This window comes from Pelobates fuscus, chromosome 2 (genome assembly GCF_036172605.1).
Source record: "Pelobates fuscus isolate aPelFus1 chromosome 2, aPelFus1.pri, whole genome shotgun sequence".
Taxonomy (NCBI): Eukaryota; Metazoa; Chordata; class Amphibia; order Anura; family Pelobatidae; genus Pelobates; species Pelobates fuscus.
This window is the reverse complement of record NC_086318.1, coordinates 198,272,026-198,293,644: the sequence shown is the minus strand read 5'-3', so window position 1 is coordinate 198,293,644 and position 21,619 is coordinate 198,272,026. Positions and strand designations below refer to the sequence as shown.

General features: G+C 41.7%; 1 protein-coding gene across 1 annotated transcript in view; it reads right to left on the bottom strand.

Annotated features, from left to right (window-relative positions):
* Window positions 1-21,619, bottom strand: part of ORC3 (origin recognition complex subunit 3) — a 75,807-nt gene that overhangs the window by 52,440 nt on the left and 1,748 nt on the right. Inside the window, exons 2-8 of the mRNA XM_063443077.1 lie at window positions 21,401-21,436; window positions 14,319-14,373; window positions 13,719-13,816; window positions 9,395-9,539; window positions 6,865-6,969; window positions 5,579-5,739; window positions 4,335-4,465 (exon numbers count right to left, since the gene is read on the bottom strand). Of these exons, the coding sequence (XP_063299147.1) occupies window positions 4,335-4,465; window positions 5,579-5,739; window positions 6,865-6,969; window positions 9,395-9,539; window positions 13,719-13,816; window positions 14,319-14,373; window positions 21,401-21,424 (719 nt within the window). The 5' untranslated portion in view covers window positions 21,425-21,436. The remainder of the gene's footprint in view (window positions 1-4,334; window positions 4,466-5,578; window positions 5,740-6,864; window positions 6,970-9,394; window positions 9,540-13,718; window positions 13,817-14,318; window positions 14,374-21,400; window positions 21,437-21,619) is intronic.

Genomic DNA, 21,619 nt, shown 5'->3' with positions numbered 1-21,619 from the left:
TAATAGTTTCTCTTAACATGTGTGGCAGTGTAAGGTAGCTCACTTAATGTAGCAAATATAAAGATCAGGCATCCCTTTGTACAGCGCTATGGAATCTGATGGCGCTATATAAATTAAAAAAAATAATAATAATACACATGTAATAGTCTGCAGCCGCAACTAGAGATGTAGCTAACCAACAGGATTAAAGGCCTTTTTTATGGACACATTATCTCTTCCTTTTCTGCATGAAAGGGACACTTGTGCTAACTAATGATATGTCATCAAAAAAATAAATAAACACAGATGTCTTTTTCACAGCTTGTAAGCAGTTAAAGTGGCACTGTCATGCCAAACTAGCCTTTTTTTAATCAATTCCTCTTCTCTCCCTCTGCTAGGATCTGTTCTTCATTTCTCCCTCTCTGCTCTAATTTTCTTTAAAACATAAGACAAAGTAGGGACTATTTGTCTTATGGAGGTTTCCTACACCTGACCATCTCTAACCAGCGGAGGAGCAAAGTGTGCTTAATTTCCGGTGGTCAGAGAGATTTTCCCACAATCTTACCTTTCCTCCGTGTTCCCGCGATGCTTCCTTTCACTTTTCACGAACGTCCTGTCATTTAGACAGCATGCCGGCAAAACTACCGAATTGAGTCCTAACAGGATGAGAACAATTTCTCCATTCGTGTTAGGACGCAATTCGGGACTTTGTTCGGATCCGAATTTCATTTGAATGAATGAAACTTCAATCCTATTCATGCCGCAGCTGCATCTTGCAGCCGCTTAGTAGATAACTCCCTAATCCCCACGGTATTAGGGAGCTTTCTACCAAAAGGCTGAAAAAGACCTAAATTTGTCTTTCAGCCAAATTTACTAATACTAAGTAAAGGTTACTTAGTATTAGTAAATTCTGCCCCTACTCGCTATGCCACAAGTAGGGGCATGTCTAGTAAAAAAAAGCCCCATAGTGTCCCCCTCCTGTGCCATGCGAGTGGGGGCTATTAAACTGAAGACCAAGAGACTGGGACCTAGAGACCCCTCCGGCCTCCACCCCTAAATAACATTGAGGGGGGACCTATTGTCCTCCCCCCGGCCCTCACCACTGAGCGTTAGGTGTGGGCCTTAAATAACAATAGGGGGGGGACCTCTGAGCACCGGGTGGGGTCCTAAATGAGAATGGGGGAGGACCAATTGTCCTCCACCTGGCCACCACCCTTGAGCGGCGAGTGGGGGCCATAAATAACAATAAGGTGGGGGGACCTATTGCCCTCCCCCCCAGCTCCCATCCCTGCGCAGCGGCTGGGGGCTCTAAATAAAAATGTCCTTCCCCCCCTCAACAAGGTGACTTGTTTGGTTTACCCAAGCCCCTAGTCACCCCCCCACCCAAAAAAAAAAAATGTGCCTGTAAAAAAACAAAAAACTTACCATTTGATATCTTTTTTCTAAATGCTTTATTTTTCATCCCCAAAAAAGGCCAAATAAAAACCATAATACCTGTCAAACTCATTATAAAAAAAAAAACCAACAACGCTAAAAAATTAATCCATTTTCACAGGGCGAGGGCACGGTGCAGACTGAGCACCGCAGGGTGGGGAAAGGCTTATAAAGCCTTCCCACACCCTGCAATTAGGCTCAGAGCACTATGATTGGTTGATTTAAGTCAACCAATCAGAGTGCTCTGACAGGTAAATGAAGAGACTGACAGGTAAGTTTCTACATTTACCTGTCACAGCACTCTGGTTGGCTTGATATCCAACCAGAGTGCTCTGTGTCATTTTACACAGCGTGGGAAAATTCCAAAGAACTTTCCCACGCTGTGTAAAATGACTAGCACTTTGATTGAATGAATTCCAAGTCAACCAATCAAAGTGTTCCGAGTCAAATTGCAGGGAGTGGGAAGGCTTTATAAGCCTTTCCCCGCCCTGCGAAGCTCAGTCTGCGCCGTGCCCTCGCCGGGTGAAGATGGATTAATTTTTTTAGCGTCAGGTTTTTTAATTTTATTTTTTACAAGTTTGATGGGTATTATGTTTTTTGTTTTTTTTTATTCTTTATTTTTCAATTTTTTTAACTTGGCATAAACAGTAAGACAAACGTTCTAGCATATCAGCTTGTGCAAAAGCCTGTTGTACATGTCGTGCAATTCCACTTTGTTATGCATTATGTAGTTCAGTATATTATCTTTTTACTCTGCTCATTTCTACTGTCAACCAAGGTGTATTTTTAGGAGAGTACACTGAAGATAGCAATAACCGGCTGCCAGTTCGCACTTCCGCCATTGTGCCTATTTTTTTTTTCTCACCTTCTGTATCTACAGTGCTTGTACCGCCCTTTTGCTTATCTTATGTATCTGGCATAGGCTTGGTCCCATGTAAATCATGGGATAAGAAAAGAGAAAGGTAAAGAAAAAGAAGAAAGGAAAAGATAGACATTTAGAAAGAGATGAGGGGGCACTGGAGCACGCGGCGGGGAACAGAGGCGGCCGGTCATGCTTGCGACTATGTTGCATTCCTACTGGCTCTGGCGACTGTCTATCTTGTCTCCTGGCTCCTCATGGGGCTCCGCTCACTCACCTCCCTGTCCCAATGGGCTGTTATCCCAGGGTTCCCATATTTTTTGGAACGCTACTGTGGTGCCCTTCACCCTATCTGCTATCTTTGATATTAGAAAATAGTAATTTTTTTTTTTTTACAGGCACTTAGTTCTTTTATTCCCCCCTCACTATTTTTAGGATGAGGGAGGTAGGTAGGGGTTTAATAATTTTAGTTTTGGGTGGGGGGGGGGAGAGGGGGTGGAGGGGTGACTAGGGGCTTGGGGACTCCTAGTCACCTTGGGGGGCGGGGGGGGTGACGACACATTTTCATTTAGGGCCCCCTCCCGCCGCTCAGGGGTGGGGGCGGGGGGGGGAGGACAATAGGTGTATGTGTCCCCATTCTCATTTACTTACATTTTAAAATACTTAATTTGCATAATTATGACATCATTTAGGTGCAAATTTCAAATCTGCCATGTTTGTATTCCCTATAAAAATCCTTACCTGCCAGGTTACACTTTTTATCACCACTTGATGAAGCCTTGTTGGTGAAACGCGTTGTAGATATTTTATACTGCTGTGGATATTTTTATATTGTTTTAATAAAGGTATTTTGGCTACTTCCATTTGTGAGTGTGCCATTTTACTTTTTTATTTGTTCTTTTATTTTCTACCTGGTATCCATTTTATGTTCCAGTGAGGACTACTCCTAAAGAACCCAAGGTGGGGATTATACCACTTATGTCCTATACAGTGAGCAGTTTGTCTGCTCTACTAAATGTGAGTAACCATTTATTATTTAATTCCCCTGGCAATTTTTTTTTACACAGTGAGCACTATTGCTGTCTCTTTTAGATTTCTTTCATGGTCTACATAGTGACCAAACATCTACCTAACAACACATGTTTCCCTAAGATGGGAATTGTACCACTGCACGCTAGCCATACTAGAGCTGGTTATAAGCTCTTAAAAATGTGAGTAGGACTATATTAGACTTTTTTTTTTATACTGGTATTATCTATCTCTGGGTTATATTGCACTATTAGTTTTTCCTTTTGTTTTTACATACGGATGAATACCCTGGTCTGACACGGTTTTAGAAGAATTATTCCAGACATATTTGAGGCTATATCTTTTGGCAAAGTTTTATTGGGACTTTTATTGGACTACTTCTTGTTATTTTTGAGATTTATTGGGACTTTTATTGGACTACTTCTTGTTATTTTTGAGATTGGATTTTTTAATATATTTTGAATATATTTGTAACTTTGTCTATTCGGTTTTGGCGCAACCTTATCTCCTCTTTTGTTTAGTTTTTACAACAAAACTGCTTAATTGAGCTGAAGTTGTTTTGGCACCTGGAGTATCCCTTTAATTCAATTCAACAGCCAAATTATAAAAGAACAATTCTGCATAAAGCCCATTTATTATGTTTGGTGATTTTTAAAGTTGAATTGTCAATTTTCTGGAAATGACCCCATCTAATAAATGTCCTTTAAAGGCATTAACAGTGAATTTGAAACACATGAAAAGATCAGAACCCAGTGACTGTTGTATTTTGTTTAAAGAAACAAAAAAAAGGGTAATGCAATCCACTCAGTGGTGTCCCCGAAAATATGGCAAAGTGATCATAGTGTTTTATCATTATATTTGTTAAAGCAAACAGAGATGTTCTTGTACCTGGAAAAACAATGTTCATATGCTTTACTCAGGGAGAAGAATGTGGGGAAAGGGAAGAAAACTCCTTTAAAAACATCCTATAAAAAGCAGAAATTGGCATGCACTGATCATCACTCCTTAGAAGAAAACAATTGCAAACTGGTACCTGCTGATGACTATAAATTGTTGCAGCACACTTGCTGGAAAACTTTCCAGGTCCTTGAAGATCACAATGACTGGTGGTGACTGCCAATGCTCAGAGGACGAGGAGCGCTTTTTCTTTGGTGTGCCAAGCTTCTGCAGTGGGAGATATATAAAAAGCACCTACTACTGATCTGTGTATACCGAATTATGAACAGTTTGACTTCTCTGGAACTGGTTTATAATAATAATAATAATAATAAAGTTATCAATATCAATTATTTACTTATCATACAGTCCCAGGTTCGGACAGTCGTTCTGAGTTTGCCATCTGGTGTTCCACATCTGTAAAACACTGAGGACTGGCGTTACCATAAGGCAGCACAGGCAGCTGCCTAAGGGCACACCAGCCTGCAGAAAACAATGTCCCCAGGACAGGTGGTGCACAGAGTCAGACTGTGGCAGAGGATCTCCTTTAAAATTTAACCAGAGTGAAATGGAGTTGCTCGTGGTGACTGGAAAGGATGAAGGAATTGGTAGTGAGCAGCTTCATGTCAGATCGGGTCTAGGATACAGATGATCCTCCAATGTGGTCTGAGAAGACACACTACAGAGAGCATAATAGCCACAAATGTGTGTATGGGGGGGGGATTAACAAGAGACATAGTAGCCCATTGTCTGCTTTTAGTTCAGCTACTCTTGCCTGATATTTGAAATTCACACTTTAGTAAATAACCCTGAGGGAGTTAAGAGACACAAGTGTGTAAGAGACACTGTAGTTGGGGTAGGGGCAAGAGACACAAAAGGAAAAAAGATAAATAATATACACAAAGGGAGGTAAAACATTTAATAGGGGGATAAGAAACACAAGCAGAGGGCAAGGAGTGTAAAACAGCAAAAGCAGACATAGTACTGACAAAAGGGGATGTAATATATAAAAGGGGGAAACAGACACAAAAATGGTAAAATAATGGGTAAGAGGGGTGAAAGGTTGGGTTAGGAGACAGACAGGCCAACACATGTAAAGATGAGGGGCAGCAAAATATGTCTTGACCTGTGCAGCCTTAGCCAAAAATTCTTGATTCGGCCCTGCAAACAGTGATACACACAGACACCCAAAAAATGACAGAATGATAAATGCAAAATGATACACACAGACTGAAACATGCAAACATAATAATACTAATTAAAGTGTAGTTATTTAGTGGGTTTATTTGATGCACACTCCTACAAGACAGATGACTGATTTGGGGATGGCTGCTTATGTACCTTTGTAATATTTTGATACCAGCCAGTAAGAGAGGCCATAGAACAGTTCATTTTCCTCTGAGATATGGTCACATGTTCCTCATCATCATCAAGATCAAGATCAAGATCCGCGCTACATCCCATTAGTTGCGAGAGGAGTTTCTGTAGCAGCTGCTTTATCCCTTGAAACAAGATAAAGGAGAGTTAGAATGTCAGATCATATTAAAGGGACATATATTCATATGCTTTACTCAGGGAGAAGAATGTGTGGAAAGACAACCTTTTGCACTCCAGATGTGATGGACTACATCTCCCATAATGCTCTTACAGCCATATTGCTTGCAAAGCATTACGAGAGAGGTAGTGCCAAAGTTGCCTATCCCTTCTCTGGGGTCTATAACCATTTTATCTCACTGAATTATTTATAGTACTTGAAGTCCCATGGCACTGATTCTCCATGTTAAACTATTTTCGAGCAGTTTAGCATTGAATGGCTACTCACAGCCCTACCCCCACTGGATGAATGACATAGGCAAAGATTACACACTTCTTTCTGACCATACCAATTAATACATGCAATGGCTGTTGTGATAGGCTGAAAATAATTAACTGACACTCTTAGCCAATCATTGCCCCCCAGGCTAGCACTTCCTCATTAGCCCAAGCAGCAAAAATAGGAATGGCTCAACACTGAATGGAAGGACAGTGCCAAGGTACTCCAGACACTATGACCACATAACTAAAACATACATAAAAAATATTTTTAAAAATTTTTATGGCCTTTAAAGCAGGGCTGTCCAACCAGTTCCCCCTCCCCCCCCCCCCACCCCTTCAGATGTTACTGAACTACAACTCCCATGATTCCCAGGCTGTTTGGCTGTTTTTATTTAAATACTCATGGGAATTGTAGTCCAGCAACATCTAGGGGGCCACAGGTTGGACAAACCTGCTTTAAAAAAAAAAAAAAAAAAAAAAACACTCCATGCACCATAAACACTACAGCATGCTGTAGTGATTACGGTGTCAGAAGTGCCTAGTGGCTCCCTCATTGTAAGTTGAAAAATATTTCAGAATGTTTTGACTTCTTACCTGGGATCCAATAAGCACTGTTCCCCACCTCCACTATCTCAAACAGAGTTTTTTTGTTGAGCTCTCTTATAAATTTGGCTGGACGCCAGGGCACTCTAGGCACCATAACCACAGCACTGCACAGTAGTGGTTATGGTGCTTGGAGTGTTTCTTATAGTTTAACTGAAATAAACCATGAAAATAATTTTCCCTTTTTTATATTACAAAAGGACACATACCTGGACATTCCTGTGCTTGTAACAGGACTACAAATGGACTGACAGTATCATTGAGAACATCAGTCAGGCTGCTAAAAGTAAGGTCATGATCTGTAACATTAACTCCTGCAGAAACAGAAAAAAAGATGCAAGAGAAACTATAATCCATCTCAAATAGTAACTATAAGGTCAATGCATTGTCCTATAACTTTAGCGTTAATAAAACTTCAGGTTTCTCTTTCTTGTAGGAACAATGAATAGTTATGTTGAAGAAAAAAAAAACATTTAAAAGAAACAGGACCACAAGTTGCGTGAATGACAGTAACATTTTTAATGCAGCAATTCCACTACAAGAACTAAAACCCGCAAAAACTGTAAAAATCCACAGACTGGAAAAATTTTAAGATTCATTAGCAGCTTTGCTCAAATGTCTGTGTTAAGCTTTGGTCTATGCAACTGGAAGTAGTCATCAAGAAGCTACAGGAGACTGTAAAAAAATCCTACATACATAGAATACATAGAATAAAGCATGCTACTTGATGTGTAAAGTAATTTAACATATTAAGGACCCAATCTTTAAAGATCCTATTCCAAATTGTAGAAAGTAGTTGGATTAATGACTGCAGGGCTGTAAGGATCCACCAAAGCTGACCTTTCACCTTGAGCCTCTGGCAAAGATATCTTAATGAGACAGAGAGGGGTATTTTTTTATATACACTCCTATATACTTGTTAACCCTTAATAGGGAACACATGGGATGGGCGGCAGCATTGTAACAAAGCTGTGTGATACAAATAGTGAATACAAATACAAAAAGAAAAGTCCTGCGCTCACTCCCATCACTCCTGGGTGGCAGCAACGACTACAGTACATATCAGCTAATACATATAGTAAAAACCAAAGAAAAAAGTTACCTGTGCTCTCTCCTTAATCCCTATGTATATTTAAACAAAAGGAGGTCATTTAGTTACTCCAATGGCCACTGGAGGGAATGCCCGCCTGCCAACGTCAAGGCAGACCACCCTAGATGGGTCCTACCCTTTACCTTGCATCCTTGAGCTTCTGGCAAAAATATCTCTAATGATACAGAGAGGGGTATTTTTTATATACACCCCTATATACTTGTTAACCCTTAATAGGGAACACATGGGATTGGCTTTAGGATAGAGCGCAGGTAACTTTTTCTTTGGTTTTTACTGTATGTATTGGGGCTGATCTGTGCTGTGGTTGTTGCTGCCACCCAGGAGTGATGGGAGTGAGTGCAGGACGTATCTTTTTGTATTTGTATCCACCAAAGCTAGAAATTTAATATATTCCTCACTGACAAAAGGCCATTAGAGACCATACATAGTTACATAGCTGAACAGAGACTTGCGTCCATCAAGTTCAGCCTTCCTCACATATGTTTTTGCTGTTGATCCAAAAGAAGGCAAAAAACCTAGTCTGAAGCGCTTCCAATTTTGCAACAAACAAGGAACAAATTCCTTCTTGACCCCAAAATAGCAGTCAGATGTCTCCTTGGATCAAGCAGCTATTACCCCACTAATTAAAAATTATATCCCTGTATGTTTTGTTTTTGCAAGTATGTATCCAATTGCAGTTTAAACATTTGTATAGACTGACAAAACCACCTCTTCAGGCAGAGAATTCAGGCATTTTCTTTGCCTTAGATGAAATCTCCTTTCTTCCAGCCTAAATGTGTGACCTCGTGTCCTATGTATAGCCCTGTTTATGAATAGATTTCCAGATAATGGTTTGTACTGGCCCCGAATATATTTGTATAATGTTATCATATCGCCTCTGAGGCGCAGTTTTTCCAAACTAAAAAGATAAAAAAATTTAACTTTTCTTCGTAATTAAAAGGCTCCATTCCTTTTTATCAATTTTGTAGCTCATCTCTGCACTTTTTCTAGTGCCATGATATCCTTCTTTAGAACAGGTGCCCAAAATTGCACAGCATATTCAAGTTGTGGTCTTACCAGCGATTTATAAAGAGGCAAAATTATATTTTCATCCCGAGAATTTATGCCCCTATTTATACATGACAAAACCTTACTGGCCTTAGCAACTGCAGATTGACATTGCATATTGCTGCCTAATTTGTGGTCTATAACAATTCCCAAATCCTTCTCGTGTGTGTGGTTATCATTCGCAACCATTTAGGTAGTTATAATTCACTACCATTTAGGGTGTAAGTTGCTTGTGCATTCTTGACCCCGAAGTTCATAACTTTGCGTTTCTCTATAAACAGTCAAATTTCATATGCCATTTTGGTGCCCAGTCCCCCAATCTATCCAAATCTCTCTGCAGCAAAGCAATATCCTGCTCACATCACATGATGATGTCAACGCCACAAATTATAGCCCTTAAAATGTTACCAATAGCTGCTTAATTTATTCATTTTAACAGCCAAATAACTTGTTATTACTTAGTACTCTCTTTATCTCTGTACAAATACAGCATAGCCAATGTGGTAATACATTTGTTAATGGTAACCATGCAGATTATCAATTAAGGTCTTGAAACAATGTGAATAAAAGATGGTATTCACCAAGAACAAGTGCAGCTGTAGGGATTTCACTAGATCGCATCCTTGAGCTCCAAGCATCCTTCTTTTCCTGGAAGTCTGGGTGGGATTTTCTTAAAAAGCATATTAGGTTATCAAAGATCTTTCTGTTCAGTTCATCTTGTAGTTGCTGGGGAAATAAAAATCCTACAAATTAATGATTTGGACTGGCAGCTGGTGAGGTTTTAACCAGATGGGGCACTAGACTCCATGCCTGACAAATTGGGCTCTGTCCCACTTAACACATGTCCCAATGAAATGTCGAACCTTGTTCAATACAATAAGCAAAAAAAAACAATGTCTTATAGTACTGGACCAAGCAATGGTAATAAACAATAAACTCCAAATTAGAGTGCACTGAAAACAAAACATCAACTATCCCTATAGCAGAGATGAAGAATTTCTATGTTGGCCTATATCCTGCAATTTGCTGGAATGTGTGCTTTAGTGTATAAACCCTCAAAGTGTCCTATGTGATTTAGCAACTTGCATCTTCAAATTGAATTTTATAGTGCCATCTAGTGGGAAAAATGGCTAACAGCAGTAAATAAAGAGCAGTAATTGAAAGAAAATGATTCTCAGCCTAAAACAGCGTTTCTCAAGCTTTTTTACGGAGAAGTCAACTTGGAGATCTAAAATATATTTTTTTTAAATCATACGTACCCATGCCTCGAGAAAGCAATTTCTATTGTTTCAAAAGCCAAATTAAACGTGCAGTCACTGATTTTTAAGTTAATTCCATATTGAGGAACAAACCTAATTAGGTAATTAAGAATATTTTTAGAAATAAAAAAAAGGAGAAGTGTCTGAACTATAATTCTGAAGTATAAAAGTCACACAATGAAAATGGAATTCACAGATAATTGTTACACACCGAGGACACTGACACACACACATTATATTTATATATATATTTGTGGTCACGGCATAAAGCCGTAGCATTAGTAACATAAGACAAACAGGGAATGGAAATGTCAGTTGTGGTGTGCCGGAACTGACGAGGTAGTAGGCCTGAAATAAAAGAGGGCCTACCTTATGAAATGCTTATAAAAAGGAGGTGTGGTGGGTGGGACAACTCGCCAGACCTAACAGGAAATGAAGGAAGGGCTGGTGCTCCTTAAGAAGGGGAACCAAGCCCCTCCCACAACTTCAGGCCACGCCTTCCATTTGTGGTCACGGCATAGAGCCGTAGCATTAGTAACATAAGACAAACAGGGAATGGAAATGTCAGTTGTGGTGTACCGGAACTGACGAGGTAGTAGGCCTGAAATAAAAGAGGGCAAAAAAGATATAAACCAGTTTATTCATCCTACAAATACATCATAGCATATCACATATTCATAGTCTTGAATGCTAGGCGCACCTCTTGTATTGGCTGAGGGATGTATCTGGTGTAAGCCGTGGATTTCCATTGGCCTATATTTTAATGATGTGAGCCGGGATATTCTTTTTAGAAGCTGTAGTAGCGGCTCCTATTCTAAATGAGTGACCAAAGTAGTTGGCTGGGTTCAATCCTAACCGAACCAACAACATTCTTACATATACCATGAACTTACTCGTAGTAAGCTTATTACCGTGTAAGGTTAGCAGTGGTTGTGTTAGAGTCATTGTACAGAAGGAAAGATATTTGTCGAAAACATCCACAGGACACCACTTATTACTAGTGGGGTAATAGGTGATAGTGACCGTTATAGACGTTGGCTCGTGTGGGATACGTGGCCATTGGCATTATGGCGGGGTGATGGCCTCTCCGTGACTCGTAATAGCATAAGACAGAATGGGAGTGACAAGTGAGGTCCTCTCTATGCAACCAAGCGAGGCGGCTAGCTATGAATTGGCCCAAGGGAATGCCGTACCTCCGAAATGAGGATGGATGTTGGCCTCGCGGGACCACTAACGTAAGGCGTAGAAGGCCAGAAAAACATACCTAGAGGCTCCTATTGTGTATGCCAGTATATCTGTATTATTACCCGAAAAGTGTAGGAAGGGAGGGAAAAAAAAAAATAATCGAGAAAACATAACGTATCTGATGAGCAAATAGCAAGATAGTATGATAAGGTGATATAGGCGATCTGTAGTAACCTACGAGAGTAATTTTGAGTTTGTAAGGGTTATAAATATGTACCCCTCAATCCCTTGCTATTCCGATACCTACCAGTAATTATTCCAACAGTAGGGGACTGGAACCAAATACTCAAAAAAGAGCAAGGATGCCTATACCTAGTAATACAGAAAAAAACACATAAGGACCCAGGTCTTGCATGACCATTAAGGTATAATGAATCGTGATTACTGACCTATGTCAAGTGACAAAGTTGGTAGAGTAGCAGCCCACTGTGGAATTGCTGTTGATACTGAAACATAAGAGGTCCATAATCATCAAAATGCTAAACATTGCTCGTGACAATATGTCCTGTATATATTTGATACTAATATGGTGTATGTGCTAACTATAAAACAGAAAGTATACCGTAGGCCAAGGTATCATACTTGAACCATCCTTCTGACGGCCAAATTTATTCCAGACATATATCCTAACAAGCATATATGTGTCACAGACTATTGCTACCAAAATCCTCCGTAACATTTAGCACCAGCAGTGTTGTCAAAACATATGTCTACAAATATCCTGTAATCATACCCAAATTAGAATGCAATTCATGCCACCTGTCATTACCCTTATGACCACCAGGGGTCGTGGAAACATCACTAGAGAGAGAAATCATTAATAATGAACCAGCCACCAGAGGTCACCCTAGCGCCTATAACAAGTCTTAACATCTAAGATTGAAGATCGTTTCGGCAAATGAACGGTCATAAGATGACCAGAATATGTAACGAATTGCCCCACACGAATAAACATTTACACATTGCTATATACCGTATATAAGCCGTAACCGAATGCCGGCATTCGTTTAATTATGTACCGAACTGCTACCACGCGTGCGATTGTCGCACTAGGATGACGTAAACCGGTCGCGCCGAAAATTGCGACGGCCGTGTAACTTACGATTTTTGCCGCAACGAAAAAGCCCCGCGAAACGCCCAGCCTGGAAATGAAGCCAGACAGCCGAAACCAGAGGAAACAGGACTCGTTGGGACCCTGGAAGCTGACCACGGAGATACAGGTAAGCAGAATGGCGTCAAGACCAACCGGAAGTGACGATCTCTCTCCACACAACTCGCCAGACCTAACAGGAAATGAGGGAAGGGCTGGTGCTCCTTAAGAAGGGGAACCAAGCCCCTCCCTCAACTTCAGGCCACGCCTTCCATATATACATATACATATATATATATATATATATATATACACACACACACATATATATACACATACACACACAGAGGACACTGACAGTCACTCACACTGATAAACATACATAGAGGACAGTGACTCACATTTACACGCAGAGGACACAGACACACACACACACTCACTGATTTGACACACATTCACCGACAGAGCTGGAAGATCATGGGGCTGTGTGTGCTCCTTTTAATTTATCAGGCAATTATTTTTTCTTGAAAGGCACTACTTTTGTTGTAATCTTGTGGCATATACAAGATATGTATTCACTACAAGCGTTAGGGACTGCTTATCAACCTCGAATGTTTAGATCAAGTTCAGAGAAGTGCCCTCGAAGGCACAGCAGGGACTTTTAGGATTTTGCATATATTGATATGCTTGAATTGGGGCATTTTGTTTGATTCACAACTTCCTTTCTCTCTGATCTACTAGGTCCCCTTTGTAAAAACCTATGTTACAGCACTAGCTCTGAAGCTTTTTTTGTATCCAGCAACTCCGCCATTATCAATTTTTTTTTGTTTCTATATGTCTTTCAGCAATGGAACACGTTAAAGTTATTTATTACCATTATATTGCCACCCTCCTCTCCCACGCCTATTATATCATCTGTAGGTGCTCTACTGTTTTCTTGGATATTCGTGCTGAACCCACATATTTATCATTTTTCAGCACATTATGGTTTTTTTTTTGTGTAAAGTCAACATTTAGATGACAATTCATAAACTGCTGGACAATCTACTTTTGACTGTTATATGTGTTTTGGCTATCTTAGCATTCTATTTATTTATGATGACAAGAAATGCCAAATCTTTATAAGTTTCAGCAAGTGAGTTATACTTCTACATTTCTTGTGTGTCCGGGTCTCAATATCATTGAACACTCCACTTTTATTCTAGTGTTTTAACTTTCTTGCGTTTCAACTTCTAATAAGCATGTCTTCAGCAATTTGATGTAAAAAAATCTTAACAAGAGAAAATACATTGCCCAAAAGTATGTCTTTACCTCTGTCTGTGATTTCATCTGTTCCCATAGCAACTGAAAACTCTCAAATCGTTTCTTGCCATCTTCAGAATCCTTAAGACTTTCATTAAAATAGTCAGCTGAAATATAACCAATGGTTTTAATACATGGAACATTAAATTCTCAATAGCATTTGATTCTCTACTAACTTTCAACGTTTTCTAAGTACATCAAAGTATTATTCAAAATATATCAGAATGCACTTGTGCCTTAAAAATATTAAATAGGACAAAGGCATAATACCAGTGATAGGAGCTTGGTCAATGATACGCTATATTTCAAGATGTGGGATTTTAATTTGTTTAACCCCTTAAGGACACATGACATGTGTGACATGTCATGATTCCCTTTTATTCCAGAAGTTTGGTCCTTAAGGGGTTAAAGACAAAAGATTTCTATAATTTACACACAGTGATATTACATTTTAAAATGGACCATGAATTGAATGCTTGTTGCACCATTAAAAAGGTTTACACATACGCACAAGGATATTTTGTCTAACGTATTCCTGTTCTACTGCTAAACTACAAACTATGGTACACCCAAAGCTTCACTGGAATCAGTGTTAGTCATTTCACTTACCTGATGTGATGGAAGTCTTTTTCTTCTTTGCGCTTGGCTTAAAAACAAAGCAACCCTAAAAAAGCACAAATAAATATAATAAAGCCACTAAATAAAAAAACATAAGCATATCAAAAGGGATGCATACATTCAAAGATGATAAAAATCTTGAAAGGATACTATAGTCACCAGAACCACTCGGCTTAATGTAGTGGATCTACTGGCTCAGCAATGAAACACTGCCTTTTCAGTCACTTATATGACCCCCTAGAGATGCTTCCCAGTCTACTGCTGCACAGTGTGAAGCACTTACATTCAGCGATGCTAAACACTACCCATAAAGATGCATTGATTCAGTGCATATCTATGAGGAGATGCCGATTGGCACGGCGTGGTGTTTTGCCGTGCATGCATAACAGCCTCCCCATGCTTTCCTATTATTGATGATCTCAGCCATGTATGCAGAGTCAGCCCAGTGGCGGATCCAGAAGCTAATCTCGGGAGGGGCACTGGCAGATTATTGTAAGAAACAATCCAGGCACAATAACCACTACAGCTCTCTGTAGTGGTTTTGGTGCCAGGAGTTGCTTTGGCGCCCTCCCAGAGTAAGTAGTCAAACCGTTTAAAAAAAACGTTTGATAACTTACCCAGGTCTGCCGGGATAGGGGCTGTAGTGTGTATGTGTGTGAGGGGTGCATTGTGTGTAAATGTCGCAGTATGTTTATGGAGGGGTAGTGCGTGTGTGAAAGGGGTGCAGTGTATGTATGGGGTATAAATTTGTATATTGGGAGCAGTGTGTTTGTGTGTAAAGGGTGCAGTGTGTGTATTGGGAGCAGTGTGTTTTTGTGTGAGGGGTGCTATGTGTGTGTATAGGGGCAGTGAGTGTAAGGGGGGGGATGTGTGTGTAAGGGGGGGATGTGTGTGTAAGGGGGAGCTGTGTGTGTAAGGGGTGGCTGTGTGTGTAAGGGGTGGCTGTGTGTGTAAGGGGTGGCTGTGTGTGTAAGGGGTGGCTGTGTGTGTAAGGGGGGGCTGTGTGTGTAAGGGGGGGCTGTGTATGTAAGGGGGGGCTGTGTATGTAAGGGGGGGCTGTGTATGTAAGGGGGGGCTGTGTATGTAAGGGGGGGCTGTGTATGTAAGGGGGGGCTGTGTATGTAAGGGGGGGCTGTGTATGTAAGGGGGGGCTGTGTATGTAAGGGGGGGCTGTGTATGTAAGGGGGGGCTGTGTATGTAAGGGGGGGGCTGTGTATGTAAGGGGGGGGCTGTGTATGTAAGGGGGCTGTGTATGTAAGGGGGGGCTGTGTATGTAAGGGGGGGGCTGTGTATGTAAGGGGGGGCTGTGTATGTAAGGGGGGGCTGTGTATGTAAGGGGGGCTGTGTATGTAAGTGGGGGCTGTGTATGTAAGTGGGGGCTGTGTATGTAAGGGGGGGCTGTGTATGTAAGGGGGGCTGTGTATGTAAGGGGGGCTATGTGTGTAATGGGGCTGTGTATGTAAGGGGGGGCAGTATATTTGTGTGTAGTGCAGTGTGTAGGGGTTATAGTTTGTGTGAGGGGATAGGGGGCAGATTAAAGATAAAAAAAAAATATTATTATTATTAAATAATTAAATAAGGGTGGGAGCCTGACTGCCGAACGGACAAGACGTGCAAAGAGTGGGCTCCCGAGTCTGGACTCAAGATTCAGGGCACAACGCCCGACCACCCGAGCACACGGATTGCCGACAGCACTAAACGAGTGTAGAAGACCAACCTGAACCCGGGGATACCAGACACTTGGTCCTCCGGAGCCAGGCGGACCACGTGCGACAAGCAGCCTGTGCGGGTGGGAGCCGAGGAGAGACGGCCGCTCTCCCGGTTCTCTGGCAGACGAGGGGACACACACATCCTAACCCCCCCTCCCCCCCTGCCGGTGGGGGTTATCCCGGTTCCCAAAGATCTGTCCTGCCTCCGTTCTAAACTCCTCTGTGTACCCGGCAGAACCATCAAGCTGCAAGGGTCTGGAGCTACTCAAGATGGCGGACGCACCAGGCGCTGCGACAATGGGCCAGACAATACCGCAACCGGATAAAGCAGACCCCAGGTGTCATGTTACGGACACCCTGGGGATCATATTTGACAATTTCTGGTCCATGCTGCAGGATTGCATGAGACAAGCACAAGCCACAAGGAAGCCGGACAGAGGTGAACAAAAACGCAATGAACGGCGACCTCAGCGGCCTCCCAAGCGCCGACAGCCAAGCTACAACATCCTCACCGCTACCACATAAAACCCACAGACGGAAAAAGCGGGCTACAGGCGGATATACTACCCGTCGCTGCCACACAGTCACGACCTCTACAACAGCCCTGCCTGGCGGTGACACTCTGGGGACCCCACAGGGACCACCCAAGAGCCGAACGGCACACCTCACCACTCACAGGGACGTAGTCGATACCAGGACCGTATGCCCTTCTTCCGAGTTGGGGGCCTACCTGGAGGTGATCCTTCCACGCCGCCCATATACCCGAGGAGATAGTCGTGTTCCGGCACACCCTCGGGCCCCCGACCCTGTTGATGGGGTCAATGGACATGCATTTATATGTTCTCTCTAGTGTCCACTCTACATAGCTGTGTTTTATTTACTTTAGTATGCTTTGTCTCATGTCCCTCACAAGCATTAAATATTTGTATTATCAGAAAGGCTCCTAGTCCCCAAGCCCCCTCAAATACACTGCTCCACATAAGCTGAGGGTCAAAATCAGCGTTGACAAACTAGCCGGTCTGTGATGGCAATCAGCAGGGGGGTAAACCAAGCACCTATAACAATGCCGGGTAAACCAAGCACCTATAACAATGCCGGGTAAACCAAGCACCTATAACAATGCCGGGTAAACCAAGCACCTATAACAATGCCGGGTAAACCAAGCACCTATAACAATGCCGGGTAAACCAAGCACCTATAACAATGCCGGGTAAACCAAGCACCTATAACAATGCCGGGTAAACCAAGCACCTATAACAATGCCGGGTAAACCAAGCACCTATAACAATGCCGGGTAAACCAAGCACCGATAACAATGCCGGGTAAACCAAGCACCGATAACAATGCCGGGTAAACCAAGCACCGATAACAATGCCGGGTAAACCAAGCACCGATAACAATGCCGGGTAAACCAAGCACCGATAACAATGCCGGGTAAACCAAGCACCGATAACAATGCCGGGTAAACCAAGCACCGATAACAATGCCGGGTAAACCAAGCACCGATAACAATGCCGGGTAAACCAAGCACCGATAACAATGCCGGGTAAACCAAGCACCGATAACAATGCCGGGTAAACCAAGCACCTATAACAATGCCGGGTAAACAAAGCACCTATAACAATGCCGGGTAAACAAAGCACCTATAACAATGCTGGGTAAACCAAGCACCTATAACAATGCCGGGTAAACCAAGCACCGATAACAATGCCGGGTAAACCAAGCACCGATAACAATGCCGGGTAAACCAAGCACCTATAACAATGCCGGGTAAACCAAGCACCTATAACAATGCCGGGTAAACAAAGCACCTATAACAATGCCGGGTAAACAAAGCACCTATAACAATGCCGGGTAAACAAAGCACCTATAACAATGCCGGGTAAACCAAGCACCTATAACAATGCCGGGTAAACCAAGCACCTATAACAATGGCGGGTAAACCAAGCACCTATAACAATGCCGGGTAAACCAAGCACCTATAACAATGCCGGGTAAACCAAGCACCTATAACAATGCCGGGTAAACCAAGCACCTATAACAATGCCGGGTAAACCAAGCACCTTTAACAATGCCGGGTAAACCAAGCACCTTTAACAATGCCGGGTAAACCAAGCACCTATAACAATGCCGGGTAAACCAAGCACCTATAACAATGCCGGGTAAACCAAGCACCTATAACAATGCCGGGTAAACAAAGCACCTATAACAATGCCGGGTAAACCAAGCACCTATAACAATGCCGGGTAAACAAAGCACCTATAACAATGCCGGGTAAACAAAGCACCTATAACAATGCCGGGTAAACCAAGCACCTATAACAATGCCGGGTAAACCAAGCACCTATAACAATGCCGGGTAAACCAAGCACCTATAACAATGCCGGGTAAACCAAGCACCTATAACAATGCCGGGTAAACAAAGCACCTATAACAATGCCGGGTAAACCAAGCACCTATAACAATGCCGGGTAAACCAAGCACCTATAACAATGCCGGGTAAACCAAGCACCTATAACAATGCCGGGTAAACCAAGCACCTATAACAATGCCGGGTAAACCAAGCACCTATAACAATGCCGGGTAAAGCAAGCACCTTTAACAATGCCGGGTAAACCAAGCACCTATAACAATGCCGGGTAAACCAAGCACCTATAACAATGCCGGGTAAACCAAGCACCTATAACAATGCCGGGTAAACCAAGCACCTATAACAATGCCGGGTAAACAAAGCACCTATAACAATGCCGGGTAAACCAAGCACCTATAACAATGCCGGGTAAACAAAGCACCTATAACAATGCCGGGTAAACAAAGCACCTATAACAATGCCGGGTAAACCAAGCACCTATAACAATGCCGGGTAAACCAAGCACCTATAACAATGCCGGGTAAACCAAGCACCTATAACAATGCCGGGTAAACCAAGCACCTATAACAATGCCGGGTAAACAAAGCACCTATAACAATGCCGGGTAAACCAAGCACCTATAACAATGCCGGGTAAACCAAGCACCTATAACAATGCCGGGTAAACCAAGCACCTATAACAATGCCGGGTAAACCAAGCACCTATAACAATGCCGGGTAAACCAAGCACCTATAACAATGCCGGGTAAACCAAGCACCTATAACAATGCCGGGTAAACAAAGCACCTATAACAATGCCGGGTAAACCAAGCACCTATAACAATGCCGGGTAAACAAAGCACCTATCATAGGTGCTTGGTTTACCCGGCATTGTTATTACAGGCCGAGTCATAGCTACTTGTGATACAAAAGTGACACAAGGATTTGTTACAGATTCTGGACAGTTACTTTTTGCAACATAATAAGGACTATCAGTTGGTAATTTATTATTACTGAATGCTCCACATGTGTTTTTACACAAACTCTACTTTCAACTAGTTTGAATTGCATTTTATGATTCTGTTTTTAAGATTATACTATTGTATTTCTTTCATATCAGTATAAGATTTAATTTCTTGCTCCTGGAAATTCACACTTTAGGGTGTTCTTAGTTTATTTCAACTCTCTTAGGACTTGGTGAAATCCTATTTTTCCAGTTAGAGCATATTCACTATACTGTTTTTATTCCCTCTCACATAATCTGTCGCTTTCCTTTGGCAGCTTCAGAACTTCCTGACAAAAAACAAAGTTCATCGAGTGCCTACAGCCTGTTCCCTCTTCTGCTTCACGGCAAATGCGTGAGTGAGTGAACATGACAAGATTTAAAATCAAATGTGCCCAATCCAGGCTTAGCTGATAAACCTAAAATATTGTATGGCTGTATAGCTGGACCTACAGTTGTGCTCAAAAGTTTGCATTCCTTAGCAGAAATTGTGACATTTGGGCATACCCTTGAATGTTTAGTCTTGTTACAGACACACAAGGTGACACACAGAGGTTACAATGGCAATGAAAGGTTAATTTCACACATCTGTGGCTTTTTAAATTGCAATTAGTGTCTGTGTATAAATGAGCCAATGAGTTTGTTAGGTCTCACGTGGAAGCACTGAGCAGGCTACATACTGAACAATGGGGAGCAGAAAAGAACTATCAAAAGACATGCGTAACAAGATAATGGAACTTTGTAAAGATGGAAAAGGATAAAAAACGATATCGAAAGCCTTGAGAATGCCAGTCAGTACTGTTCACTTATTAAGAAGTGAAAAATGTGAGGATCTCTTGATACCAAACCAAGGTCAGGTAGACAAAGAAAGATTTCAGAAACAACTGCCAGAAGAATTGTTCGGGATACAAAGAAAAACCCACAGGTAACCTCAGGAGAAATACAGTCTACTCTGGAAAAAGATTGTGTGGTTGTTTCAAGTAGCACAATACAACGATACTTGAACAAAAATGAGCTGCATGGTTGAGTTGCCAGAAATAAGCATTTACTGCGCCAATGCCACAAAAAAGCCCAGATACAATATACCCAACAACACCTTGGGACGCCTCATAACTTCTGGCACACTGTAATTTGGAGCGAGAAGACCAAAACAGAGCTTTATGGTCAAAACCAATAACTACGTTTTGAGAGGGGTCAACAAGGCCTTTAGTGAAAAGAATACCATCCCCATTGTGAAGCATGGTGGTGGCTCACTGATGTTTTGGGGGGTGTGAGCTCCAAAGGCACAGGGAATCTTGTGAAAATTGATGGCAAGATAAATGCAGCATGTTATCAGAAAATACTGACAGAATATTTGCATTCTTCTGCATGAAGGCTGTGCATGGGATGCTCTTGGACTTTCCAGCATGACAATGACCCCAAGCACAAGGCCAGGTTGACACTCCAGTGGTTACAGCAGAAAAAGGTGAAGGTTCTGGAGTGGCCATCACAGTCTCCTGACCTTAATATCATCGAGCCACTCTGGGGAAATCTCAAACGTATGGTTCATGCAGTTCAAGACGACCGAAGACTTGGCATCACCTGGAGGCATTTTGCCAAGACGAATAGGCAGCTATACCACCTGCAAGAATTTGGGACCTCATGGACAACTATTACAAAAGACTGCACGTTGTAATTGATGCTAAAGGGGGTAATGCACAGTATTAAAAACTAAGGGTACGCAGACTTTTGAACAGGGGCCATTTAATTATTTTCTTTGTTGCCAAGTTTTGGTTTATGATTGTGCCATTCTCTTCTAACCTACAGTTGAATATATATATCTATCTATCTCTCATAAGATATAAAAAAAATATATATTTTTTGCCTGCCAACTCATGTTTTCTTTAAAAATGATACATATATTACCAATTCTCCAAGGATATGCAAACTTTTGAGCACAACTGTATGCCACAATTTTAAACCATATGTTTTCATGGATAACAAATGTGATGACTAAATTCAGTAAAACAGTACCTTTGAAAATGAAGATGTTGCCATGGTAATGGACTCCTGAAAAGGAATGACACAAGAAATTAATCTTAGCATGACCACAGGATTGTTACATTCTTTAGTAACACAACAGTAATTGTTCTCTAAAATTGTAATTTGAAAAAACAGTTGATTCGAAAACATTTCCAACTCATCTGTATCTCCCATTCAGCTATAGTGGAGATGCTATAGTTAACATTTGAA